Genomic DNA, 13,037 nt, shown 5'->3' on the forward strand with positions numbered 1-13,037 from the left:
AATTTTGTTGCATTTGTGAGTAGAAAAATAAATCATTGAAACGAATCTTTTGAGATGAACTCAAACTCGTATGGACACAATTTTTCAGATTTGACCTTATCGGAGTCTAAAACAGCATTTTCAAATTTTATGAAGTACATTTTATGAGTATACTCTTTTTGGAACATCCATTTAAGTAAAAAACAATTTCATCTGTTAACCCATCATCTATTTAATTAAACTATTTTTAATTTAACCCATCTGAACATCCATTTAATTTAATTGTTTGATGGGTTTAAAATGGATTCAAACACAATTGATTGGGTTCAAACGGATATATATCTAAAATTTTGATATAAATTAAAATAATTTTAAAATTTTATTGGTGTCAATTGCACCAACAACACTCAACGTGCCTCCACCCCTGGTTGTGACCATTATGGTGGTACGAAGTGCATGGCTTACAGATGATGTTCCACAGTTGCAGTCCTGACTGTTTTCCGCAAAATCAAATCAACTGAACTTTTGAAACCATTTTTCCTATTAACCCAAAATCCAATATTAATACATCAATTTTTCCCAAGTGTTAATCTATTTAAATGTTTCTTGTTACAAATTAATCAGAAGTTCTTGAGTTTGCTCAACCAAGCTGGAGGAGGGTAATGTAAATGAGTAACTTCAGATTTGTTAATACTGGATCTACATTAGAGATATCCACCAAAGGAAAATAGTATATGATACAAAATCAGTTAATCTTATATTTTTTATTATTCATGGTTTAAATGACATAAATTTGAAAATTTATTGTTTAAATGACATACATTTACAAATTCATAGTTTAAATGGTTTATATTTAAAAGTTCATAGTTTAAATGATATCTTTTTGAATTAAAATTTCCATGAAAACAACGTTGTTTTGTCAGTAGCTGAGTGATTAACAGCATAGTAACGTCTGTTAGAAAGTCAATTATCGGATTTAACGTCATATCTTTTTTAGCTTGGTCAACGAAACTTCATGTTTAAAAAATCTACTCAACAAAAATTCATGATTTAAATGATATTTTTCTCAACTAAAATATAAATTTTCTTCGAAGGTGAATAAGCGGTTGATGAAAGAATGACTTAATGCTATATTTCATAAATCTCGGTAATAATAGCTTAATGCGTTTTTGTAGGTACGAGATTGTTTTAAATAAGCTGCTTTAAGACAATATTTAATTATGACTGATGATGATGATCATGGCGACGGTATCAACTATATACTTCAAATATCCAAAAAAAAAAAAAAAAAAATATATATATATATATATATATATCCAACCTACATTTTAGAAGACATTGAAATCTATATACTTCAAAAAAGAAAAGAAAAACCAATTAAATAATTTCCTAAACAATTTAAGAAAATGAATGACACCAAAAAAGTAATAGAAATTCCGATAGGATTGAAGAAAAGTGTTGCTAAAAGAGATATCATACATTGAACAGACATGCCTGGACCTGTGTTACATGCTTTTGCTTTCTTAGCATACCATTCATCCATACCACCAACACGATACATATATAAATAAGTGAAAATTGTTCTGTTTTTAAAGAAAAAATAAATAGATTTCACAAAAGAATACTACGAGAGAATGTAAAAACGTTTAAAGTATCATCTGATTACTATTTATTTTTCAGTAAAAACACTTTAGACTTTAGAGTATCATCCTAGTAAAGAGATCGATGAATGCATGCATGGAGCAGCAAAATATGAGAAAGACAATGGTAGGCTACGACTTTTGCACGTGCGAAAAATAGGAGCGACTGTGTCGGGAAGTTAGCCGTTGCCGTGGAGCACCCCTTTAGAACATCTAATGAGTATCATTTTCAAAACTACGCATTCCATATATGTTACGCAATAACGTGGTCTTTTTCTGAATTGTTTTTTCTTCTTTACAGCTGTCTTTAAATATACTTACGAAAACAACTAACAGATGTTTTACTAAACGAACTTACATTATTGATACATATTTTGATCTATAGTTTTGAACCAAAAATTACTGGGAAGGGTCTCACTAGAGCCGATTATAATTATTAGTTTATTACACAAGTAATAACAATGTCATATCAACTAAGTTGATGAAACCTTTTAACAAAAGAAAAAATTAAAAGATAAGCAAAAGAAAAAGAAAAAAAACTAAATGGATGGTGGTCTAGTGGGGATTGAAAAGTGAAAACTCAAAATCACAAGTTCGACTTCATTTGAAAGAAGAAATTTACGCTTCAAACATGGTATTTATCAACGGTTCACCTCGGATAGCGAAAAAAATTACGGAGCAAAGATTCAAAACTTAAATCTGTATCACTGTATGCATCATTGTCATTAACGTTGTTAGATGGAGTCGACAAAGTCTTTTTCATTAAACATACAATCCATACATATATAGTTTACTTGAAGGTTAGTTTTAGGTAAAATATATGTTGAGGTTTTGTATTAGGCTTATTTGGAAAATTTTGTTATGAAAAAAAGGATTTGGGAACAAATTAACTAACCGGGGTACGTGTAGGAGCATCGTTATTATCTGTTAATTCTTTACATCCTTTAGTATTTGTTTTTTATTCGAGAAAGTTAATTTCTAGAAAGATTCCTAAATCCGGACACTCTCATGAGCAAAGAGTATTCAACCTCTCCTAGCAACTCGAAAGGTTCTCTCTGAATCATTCAGATATATATATATATATATATATATATATATATATATATATATTAAAATCGACAACACTAGATTATATATCTTACTATGACAATTTTTTAATATTTGTATTGAACGTAGAGAACTCCTGATGCGTCATGCGTGTGGTGTTCAGACTAAACGAGTAACAAAGCCACGTGATGTCGTAAGGTCTCAGTGTCGTATCATGTCTGTATATAGCACGCATCGAAAATCTCTATTCTTAAATTTATGACAAAAGGTCAAGAAATGGACACATTGCATTTCTTGGTTATTTATCTATGTACCTTAGATGTCCACCTTATAAAATTTATGATTTTATTTAAATAAAATTGGTAACTTAGTGACGAAGAGTATCTTTTCTGCGGCAAACGTTGTTGTTTCTCGTCATGAGTACTTTACATATCTATCCTCTTCTATCTATAAGTAAGTGTCTGCGTTAAACTCAAGATCTTAACCCAACTTACAAATACATAATCACTTAAACCTATCAAAAGAAATGAACAACGATGAAGAGTTTCTTCGGCTATGGTTGGAGAGAGTGAACTCGCTGGCTGATCCCGAGGCCCATAGTAACGTGCGTAGGATCAACAACGAAGGAGGTGAAGAGAATGCAAGGCAAAAGAGGCCAGCTGAGTCAAAGAGTGACGGAAAGAAGAGTCGAGTTAAGAGACAGTGCGCGACTAAATCTCCTGATGAATTGTTGGCGAAAGTAACGAATAATAATAGTTTTGGTATTGATGCTTCTTCCCCAAGAAACTCTTGATTTCCTCATTATTTTATTTTCTTCTTTGAATTAGGAGATGAAGCGAGAACTTATAAGAACCAAACTTGAAGAACTTAAGGCAGTAACACCCAATTGCCCACAGGTTCACAACCTCTGCCTCCTTATTTCATATTTGATTTTGTTTTTCGATTCGGAGATGATAGTTTTCTTTTAATTCTATTTTCTTATAAATTTGTAGACGGATGTCAACGCCATGCTTGATTGTACTATCGAGTACGTGAGGCACTTGCAGCTTGCAATTCTTTTTATAGGTAGAAATTTATATATGTGGCCATAGTCAATTGTATTAGTTTCATTGAAGCTTATCTTTCTCGTTGTTAATATCTCTTCATTTGCAGCATTCCATGAATACGTACGAAACACTAAGATGTGAGACTGGAGACCGTTGTCGCTGTTTTGATACTCTTCAAGAGTTTCTATTATGTTGTTCTTATTATCTCAGATGTTGTTCTTTATGTGTTTGTTTGTTAGAATAAAGTTGTACTAGAGTTTGATCCGTGCTTTTATCCCTACTATTAAAAGAAAAATATTGTCTGAAATAAACTTTAGTTTTGTAAAAATTTACAATACAATGTCATTGAAAATAAGACAAAATAATTTATTTGCGATAAGGACAAAAGCGTAATTATATTGATTCTGTAATCGGATAAACACGCGGATTCTTTTTACCCATTAGTCTGACCCGGTTTTAACTTTTAATCTCAACCGTTTATTTTATTTTTGAGAATAAATCTGAACCGTTCAATTGACTGAGTGTACTAAACCTAAATTTTATTTTTCTTTCGCCTATGCTCTCTCTCTCGCCGTCTCTCCCAAATGGAGAGTTAAAGAATTTTTTTTTCCTGTTTGTCGACAAAATCGAAGAGATGATAAGAGGAAAAGAAGAAGGCAAAGAATTTTATTCAAGCATCGTGTATATGCTAAGGTATTTTGTTTCTTTTATCTTTTAATTAAGTTTAGATTTTAAATCTATGTTTGATGATTAAAACCGAGTGTAATTGGAATTTTGTTTCTGAATCTTGATGTAGAATGGAAACCAAGTGATATATCATTTTTGCTTATTTAAACATGAAGATTTCAGTCAATTGATATACTCTTTTTTTTTTATAGCTCGATCTTGGGCTGAAGCTATGGCACAAAGTAATTGGGAAGCTTACAAGATGTAAGTTGTTTTTGTATTCTAATGAGACCTTATTTTGTTCATTTCCCAGATTTTTATTTCTTCTTAGTTTCATGTTTTTCGGTTTTGTAGGATTGACGTTTATATATATACGTATGATCGATCATTTGGTGAAGAAAAAAATTCAAAATACTGCAAAATCGTTTATGATTGGAGGAAAGGTTTCACCTGATCTGAGCTGGTAATTATATGACTTTCGTGATCAGAGTAACTATAAGAATATTAAACCATCAGATGTTTGATGGTCAACATCATGATTTTAAGATGGCTACCTTTCACATTCTCTTTTGTTAATTCACATCATAATTAGTATTAATTGTTTAGGTACGATGAAATGAGGCAGAAGTTCAATCGAATACATTGCTGGAGGTGATTCATCATCTTCTTGCGCTATTATTCTATATTTGGTGTTTATGTGCATTATTAGAAGAATTTGTGATATCTTCTTTATTTGGTTTCGTTTTTTCAGGTGTTATCCATAACTCAATCAAATTGGCCCAAGTAAAGGACTGTTAAACCTTATCCTCATAACTATTTTTAAATGTTAGTACCTTTGTTGCTTAACCTTACAATTTATTTGATTACTGCAGTGGATGCTTCAAACTCTTTAGGCAACCAGTTACATGGGATCCATTGGAAAGAACAAATAGGGAGAGGCAATGAAGGATGCTACCGTACCTGGTGTCAATGTGAGTCTTCTTTAGGTTTAGTTATTGGTGTTTGGTTCTGATTTAAGTCCATATCAACGGGTGCTATAAACTGTTTATTACCTATTCTTCTATATCCAGGTCCACTATTTTGGAGATGAGTCAAAACCTACTGTTCTTGGTGGAGAAAGGTTAGGGTTACAATCAATCTTTATATTTTCTTTTGATTATTTTCTTAATAAGATATCCTTCTGTTGAGTTGTATTGAGGCGTGTCTCCTTTTTTGTAGGTCGCTCATTGCAAATCTTTTTACTGCAAGCTGCTACAAGGTTGAACACTTGCATATGCATGAGTACTGGGCTTTAGGTAAAAATATATCTCATCTACTGCCCTTTTTTAAAGAGTTTATTTTATGAGATTTGATACTTTCATATGTTGGAATCTGCTGAGATTTTGTGAAACATGTTTCTTTTTTGGTAGTTGGGAATGCTAAGTTCTACTACATTGATGGATTCTTCGTCACAGTATATCACCATAATCCTTTCAGTTGATATGTGAACATGCAGCTGCTAACAACAAGCTAAGAAGACATGATCCTTTATGAGAACCAGACATTTCATATTTTGTAATGTCTTCTCTTTGATCAGACTTCAACACATTTCTCTACTGTTTCTCCCTAACAGTAGCAAGAATCAAGGTTTACTGACATCTGAAATACCTATCTACTCTCAGTTAGTACATGATTTTTTCTATTAAGAATTTTTTTTTTTTAAGAATCTAAGTTATTGGATAAGTTGAGGTTTGTTTAGTTTTAGCAACCAGATGGAATCTTATAGAATTGTCAGTTTTGTAGATAACATCCATGTTGTTTCTTCTTACGTTCTTTGTTTTTAATTGTGTACAAAATCAATCTGTGTGACATGTTTTTGTTGGGTATATTGTAATGTTCTCTGTTGAACAAAACGACAATGCACATTTTTGGATGAACTAAATTTTTTGTTTTCAAACCAATAAAAAAGATTTGACAATCTGCAACAAGTTTTGATTCGATTAATTTGGTTTCTTTGTTACAATTATATTTTCTATATTTAGTCTTTAGAATTATGGTAAGAATATAACGACTGCAAGTATTGTAAAATGAAATCCATGTCGTCGGCGAACCGCTGGTTCCCTGAGATTCGAGTTTCCGGCAGCAATCCAGCTTCAGCGAAAGCTGAAGGTGGCTCAAATCGACCCCCTCCCTTCCCTCCCGACCCCCCAGACAATTCCCCACTCATCTCCTTCTCTGACTTCCCCCCTCTCACCCCCACTTCTCCCTCCTCTCTCTCGCCCCTAACCAAAACTGATTATGTCGACCCAGAGCGAGTAATCCTAGCACTTCCTGCTCTTCACAAATCAACTCCTGTGGTAGTAAACCCCCAGGCTCAAGCTATCCTTAACTCATACAACCTCTCCTTGGCCCCAAAACCTAGATCTGCAAACACTGCTACAGTGTCACAAGGAAAAACTGTAGCCCAGACTGATGGTCTCTTTACCAAATCCCCACCAAAGGTTACCCGTCTCTTACTAAACCCTTTCCACCCCAAAACCTTGTCGCAAGAGACTCAAGAGGAACACGCCCAACTGAACCCTTCCCATCCCGAACCTTTGGCGCAAGAGACTCAAAAGGTACAAGCCCAACAATCTTCTCAGCCATCTGTTATTCCCCCTTTGACTTCCTGTAATCAAGAGAAAACCCGTCCAACTATAGCCTCAAGCTCAAGCTCGTTACCTCGTTGTCCTGGTGATCCTTCAGGTGCCATCTCTCCCGAGGGTCCTCTGTTACCCTCCCCACCATCCTCTGCCCCAATAACTGTTACTCAAACCCAGCAGTTGGAGAAGAGTCATCAGTCAGTTCAACAACAAACCTCAAGCTCAAGACCTGAAACTTTGGCTCAGAAACTTAAGAAAAGTGCAGATAGAACCCTAACCCGCTTGGCCCCTGTAGACTATTCCCCATAAGGGAAGCCTCGCATTGTCATTCCAGATGCAGTCTTCCAAGAGGGAGCCGAGCTTCACAAAGATTTCATCATCGGCACCTTCAAAGGAAGGCTCCCACCCTACAAACAAATTCATAGTGTGCTTAGCCACATGTGGGGAAGAGGCCAAAGGCTAGAGATTCACCTAAACCATTCAAAAAACTCAATGTTAGTCAGGCTGCCCAATGAATTCATTCGAACTAAAGTTTTAGAGAAAAAACTGTGGTACATTGGAGACAGCATGTTTCTCGTGGCTCAGTGGAATGCTTCTGGAGGTGAGAACATGAATTTGGATGCCATCCCCATTTGGGCGCACCTAAAGGGCATGCCTTTTGACTTAATGCACCACAAAGGAATAAGTCTTGTGGCTGGTCTAGTGGGTGAACCTAAAGAAATGGATGAGTTCACTAGGAACCTCGTCAGTCTTTCAGAAGCCCATGTTAAGGTCGAGAGAAACTTAACTGAACCCCTCCCCTCTTCGGTGGAGATTCAACGAGAAAGTGGAGAAATAATAACAATCTCAGTCGAGTATCCTTGGGTTCCCCCCACTTGTTCTCACTGCAAAGATATAGGTCACGTAATTCGCTATTGTCCCTCAGTTGCACCGTCCTGGGTCCAGAAACAAAAGACTAATGAAAAACCTCTTCCCAAAGGACATAATGCGGAAACACCACCTTTTCATGCTCCCACGAGTAGTTCTATCCCTGACCCTGGAGCTTCCTCTGGTCTCTCTTCAGGTTGCTCCCCCCTTCCTCCTTCCCCACCCACCTCTCTTGTTTCAGAAACCCTTCCTCCTGCTGTTCAGTTTTCCGTACCTCAGGAGAAAACCACTACTAATCACCCTATCCGACCCCAATCCAAAGCAAAAGCTAGGAAACCACCCACTACACAAAACAAGTCCACTCCCTTGCGAAACATCTCCATCCCAATCTCCACTAACCCTTTTGACATCCTAACTAATCAACCACCGCCTTCCCAAATTCCAAACCCATCCTCAGAAACACCTCCATCCCCAAATGTCTTGCCTAACCCGCCTAACCCACCTACTTCCCCCCTCCCGCCTTCAGCCATGCAAATTGACCCACCTACCTCTTCTGACCCTAATAGTCCTACTCTGGCGAATCTCCCACATAAGGGAGAGGATCCAAATCACCTATAATTTTCTCATTTTCCTATGTATATACGGCCCTTTTTTTGGAACGTTCGTGGTCTAAATGACCCGGATAAACACAGGCCTTTTGTTAACTGGCTAACTATGCATAAGCCTACTTTTGGAGCTATCTTAGAAACCCACATAAAGGAACCAAATTTGAACCGAGTGATGAACCTTGCTTGCCCAGGGTGGCATTACACTTCAAACCACTCTTCGGACGAAGATGGTAGAATAGTCCTCATCTGGCGTCAGCCTGCCACAGTCTCAGTCCTGCATCAAACAAAGCACTTGATCACAGCGGAAATTTCAACCAATGGTCATCGGTTTTACTTTACTGCCGTCTACGCCCCTAACCTAGGTGAAGAGCGAACTGACCTTTGGTGTGAAATGTTGAGCCTCCATCAAAGATTTCAGCTGGACACGGCTCCTTGGTTGGTAGGAGGGGACTTTAATCAAATAATTCATCCAGCCGAACACTCAAGTCCCTTTGTAAATCACTTAACCTCGCGTATGGTTGAGCTTCGTGACTGCCTCCTGCAACTTGAGCTCCTCGATGTACGCTATCAAGGCCCAAACTTCACCTGGACAAACAAGAACCCGTCAAACCCCATTGCAAAAAAACTAGACAGGTTATTGGTGAACAATCCATGGTTAACGTGTTACCCTGATAGTGTAGCTACTTTCTTAGCCCCAGAAATCTCAGACCACTCTCCTTGCATCCTTAACCTCAATGCAAACCTCCCCACCTCAGGGACCAAACCTTTCAAATTTTTCAATTTTCTCACCAAGCATCCCCTGTTTATCCAAACGGTTGAAGCTGCTTGGATTCTTGCTGGAAACTCCACTTCTCGGGAAATATGTTTGTCGACACTAAGTGCAAAACAAAAAACACTAAAAAGAGCGTTAAAAACACTTTCTCGAGAGAACTTTTCAAATATTCAAATCAGAGTGAGAGAAACTAACCTTTTGCTTCAAGCTATGCAGGTACAATCCATGTCATCCCCTTCAACCACTTTGTTCCAACAGGAGAGAGAACTACAATCCAAATGGGAGTTTCTGCGACAAATCGAAGAGGCTTACTTCAGGCAGCGGTCGCGCATCAACTGGCTCAAAGAAGGGGACTTAAACACGGCTTACTTCCACCGGATCACTCAGCTTCGGAATGCATTCAACGCCATCAGATCCTTCACAACTCTCTCTGGTACACTGGTCGACAATCCCATTGAGATGAGCTATATGGCAGTTAGTCACTTCCGGTCAATCCTTGGTCCTCTGATTTTGCCTCCTCTTACCATTTCCCCAGCCTGGATTCAGTCTCGAATCAATTTTCGTTGCTCTCCTGCACTAAAACAATCAATGGTCACCTTACCATCTATGGAAGAGATTCGAGTAGTGATGTTTAAGCTAAATGCAAATAAAGCGGCAGGGCCTGATGGCTATACCTCTGCTTTCTACAAAGCGAGTTGGGAGATTCTGGGTCAGGAAGTCCAAGGTAGCATCCTCAAGTTCTTTCAAACTTCTTTCCTCCCTTCGGCAATCAATGCAACAACTCTTGCTCTGATTCCAAAAACTCCAGGCGCCACTCTAGTGTCGGATTTCAGGCCCATTTCATGCCTCAATACCCTCTATAAGGTCATCTCCAAACTGTTAGTTTCTCGACTTAAGCCAGTTCTCCCGGATCTGATCCAAAGGAACCAGTCTGCATTTATAAAAGGAAGACTGTTAGTAGAAAATACATTGCTAGCAGCAGAGCTTGTTAATGGCTACCACAAAGAAAAAGGACCAAAGCGCATTACAATAAAGGTCGACATAGCAAAAGCATTCGACACAATACGATGGGAGTTTATCTTCAGCTGTCTGCGAGGCATTGAAATCCCTGAACTCTACATTCGTTGGTTGCAAGCCTGTATCTGCACCCCTTCTTTCTCAGTGGGTTTCAACGGTAATGTGCACGGGTATTTCAAAGGCTCCAGAGGGTTGCGGCAAGGAGATCCGCTCTCTCCTTACCTCTTCGTCATTGCTATGAACTGTCTCTCGTTCATGCTTGACCAAGCTGCACAAGGAGGCAAATTTCACTATCACCATAAATGTCAAAATCAAAAGCTAACTCACTTATGCTTTGCAGATGATTTGCTTATCTTCGTAGATGGCTCGCTAAACTCACTGCAAAGCGTTCTTCAAGTCTTAAAAGAGTTTGAAGAAGTCTCGGGCTTAGCAATTAGCCTCCCAAAGACAAGTTTCTTCACTTCTGGCCTCTCGGACCCTGAAATCAATCAAATCAAGTCAGAAACAGGCTTATCTCACGGTCAACTCCCAATCCGCTACCTAGGAGTTCCCCTCTGCACAAAGAAACTCACCCTTTTAGACTGTGCTCCGCTTATCCAAAAGGTGAAAGGCAGATTTAATGCGTGGTCAACTAAGACCCTTTCCTTCGCAGGCAGACTCCAACTGTTAAATACAGTCATAAACGGGATCACAAACTTCTGGTCCTCTGCGTTTGTACTGCCAAAGAGATGCATTAATATCCTGAACTCTTTGTGTGGTGCGTTCTTGTGGAAAGGAACTACGGAGGGCCATCACTCAGCAAGGGTGGCTTGGGCGACGGTAACAGCTGCAAAAAGTGAAGGAGGGTTAGGAATACGGGATCTGAAAAGTTGGAACAAGGCATGTATGATCAAACTTATCTGGCTCCTTTTCTTTTGTTCAGGCTCTGTTTGGGTAGCTTGGTTTAGAGGATCTGTTCTCTCGGGTAATCTTAGTAACTTCTGGACGCGGAAGCCAAACACCAAGTATTCCTGGCTCGCGAATAAACTCCTAAAAATGAGAGAAGAGATTTACCCCTGGATCAAGTTGAAAGTGGGAAATGGAAAAAATTGTAGTTTTTGGAGTGACCATTGGTCGAAACTGGGAAGAATGTCAACCTACCTCCACCGTGAAGGCATTTTAGGAATCCCGAAAGGAGCCACTTTAGCAGACTTATGGCATCGAGGAGCATGGAGGTTGCCTCCTGCACGGTCAGAAACGCAGGTCAACTACCACATAGAGCTCTCAACTATTCATCTTTCAGACGATCCTGACACACATACTTGGTGGATTGACGATCAATTAAAGGATGCCCACTCAACAGGAAAAATATGTCAAGCCCTCAAATGTAACCTCCCTACGGTTTCATGGCATAAGGTAGTTTGGTTCTCTAGAGGGATCCCGAAACATAAATTTCTCACATGGCTATTTGTGTTGAATCGAAACCCTACTCGGGACAGACTAAGAGAATGGGGACTGCAAGTCGACCCAGTTTGCTTACTTTGCAATGGCGAGGATGAAAGCCGAGACCATCTCTTCTTTAACTGCCCTTTCAGCTGGACCATCTGGCACACTACAGCTCGCCGCTGCTCACATAATGCAATTCGATCATGGAATGGAACAATTCAGAGCCTTATCTCCCTCAGAGGAAGTCGAAACGCCAGGTTACTGCTCCTCATCGCTTGGCAAGCCACGATCTATGCCCTATGGACAGAGAGGAACCATCGACTTCACAGAAACTCTTTCAAATCGGCGGATCTTATCATCCGTCAGATTGACACCTTGATCAGAAACAGAGCCTTAAGTTTCCGCGACTCAAATCCTGCCCTCACCTCATCTATACTTCTCCAATGGTTCGCAGGATCAGCACACTGACCAGGTTTGAAACCCTAATCGCCCCTGGAGGCCATGAGATCTAAAGCTCGAAGATTTTTCTCTCTCAATCATTGATGGCTATTGAAGGTGGTTTGAAGTGTCTATACCGCCCAACCGTCTATCTGGTTCACTCCTAACTATTTGGTTCAATTTTAACTCCTCGGTTCAATATTGGTTCTGTCCTAATTATGGGTTTAAATTTAGCTACTACTTAATTAGAGTTTTCATAATTTGAGCTTCCTTTTGGGCCTCGCCCTGTAAACATTTTGTTTCTCTCTCTTTTTTTAATTTGAATGCCCTTTAACAAAAAAAAAAAAAAAAAATTATGGTAAGAATATAATGTTATATGTCAAACTAGATTGCGAGTGATTATATGAACTAAATAACAAGAAAAGTAATTATAAATAAATATGACAAAAATAAATTTTATAATGTATCAAACTCATACTAATTTCATTCTATGGATTAAAAGAAAGCATCTCTATATTATTATTATATAAAAATTAATATATGAACGGGTTAATTATTTTATTCTCTTTTTAACATTAAAATTGAACTTATAATTATTTAAACAAATAACTATATAAATCTTGGATTCAAATGTATCAATGATTTGACCTAAAATTGTTAATAAGATATGTCGATTAAAGTATCAACAACAAAATTATTAAAAATATTGTTGTTATGATTAAAATTTTACTGTTCAATCATGTTACAAAAAAAAACTTTAAACTTTACAATTTATATAAATATAAGTTGGGATGTTCTACTCTCATAAAACAATTTATATAAAACCCAATTTTATCCTTAATAATGAGACATTTGATTAGTTCTCGAATTCAAACCGACATGGTACAAAATCATCCAGACATCCACTATAG

General features: G+C 37.7%; 2 protein-coding genes across 4 annotated transcripts; both read left to right on the plus strand.

Moving 5' to 3' along the window:
- The first annotated feature begins 3,025 nt into the window (after nucleotides 1–3,025).
- LOC147923922 (transcription factor MEE8-like) lies at nucleotides 3,026–4,040 on the plus strand. The gene is made up of 4 exons (XM_010479646.3): nucleotides 3,026–3,405; nucleotides 3,494–3,562; nucleotides 3,659–3,731; nucleotides 3,819–4,040. The coding sequence occupies exons 1-4, from the start codon at nucleotides 3,193–3,195 to the stop codon at nucleotides 3,851–3,853; spliced, it is 390 nt and encodes a 129-aa protein (XP_010477948.1). The 5' UTR covers nucleotides 3,026–3,192; the 3' UTR covers nucleotides 3,854–4,040.
- Nucleotides 4,041–4,158: 118 nt separating this feature from the next.
- On the plus strand, nucleotides 4,159–7,314 carry LOC104756973 (adenosine kinase 2). 3 transcript variants are annotated; one of them, XM_019239710.2, is made up of 9 exons: nucleotides 4,159–4,405; nucleotides 4,591–4,642; nucleotides 4,733–4,841; nucleotides 4,971–5,029; nucleotides 5,130–5,161; nucleotides 5,251–5,349; nucleotides 5,449–5,498; nucleotides 5,597–5,673; nucleotides 5,788–7,314. In XM_019239710.2, the coding sequence occupies exon 9, from the start codon at nucleotides 6,445–6,447 to the stop codon at nucleotides 7,306–7,308; it is 864 nt and encodes a 287-aa protein (XP_019095255.2). In that variant the 5' UTR covers nucleotides 4,159–4,405; nucleotides 4,591–4,642; nucleotides 4,733–4,841; nucleotides 4,971–5,029; nucleotides 5,130–5,161; nucleotides 5,251–5,349; nucleotides 5,449–5,498; nucleotides 5,597–5,673; nucleotides 5,788–6,444; the 3' UTR covers nucleotides 7,309–7,314. The 3 variants fall into 3 exon arrangements, with proteins under 3 accessions (XP_019095255.2, XP_087352258.1, XP_019095257.2); XM_087496132.1 differs by having other exon boundaries at nucleotides 5,788–6,335; XM_019239712.2 differs by having other exon boundaries at nucleotides 4,985–5,029; nucleotides 5,788–6,335.
- Nucleotides 7,315–13,037: the final 5,723 nt, after the last annotated feature.

Source organism: Camelina sativa, chromosome 17 (assembly GCF_030686135.1).
Source record: "Camelina sativa cultivar CO46 ecotype springtype chromosome 17, ASM3068613v1".
NCBI lineage: Eukaryota > Viridiplantae > Streptophyta > Magnoliopsida > Brassicales > Brassicaceae > Camelina > Camelina sativa.

What these genes read in the sequence shown, in the direction of transcription:
- LOC147923922 (XM_010479646.3), top strand. Translation starts at nt 3,193, where the DNA reads ATGAACAACGATGAAGAGTTTCTTCGGCTATGGTTGGAGAGAGTGAAC. An exon ending in CTGATGAATTGTTGGCGAAA is followed by an intron (nt 3,406 to 3,493) that starts GTAACGAATAAT and finishes TCTTTGAATTAG; the next exon opens with GAGATGAAGCGAGAACTTAT. An exon ending in TAACACCCAATTGCCCACAG is followed by an intron (nt 3,563 to 3,658) that starts GTTCACAACCTC and finishes ATAAATTTGTAG; the next exon opens with ACGGATGTCAACGCCATGCT.
- LOC104756973 (XM_019239710.2), top strand. Translation starts at nt 6,445, where the DNA reads ATGAAATCCATGTCGTCGGCGAACCGCTGGTTCCCTGAGATTCGAGTT.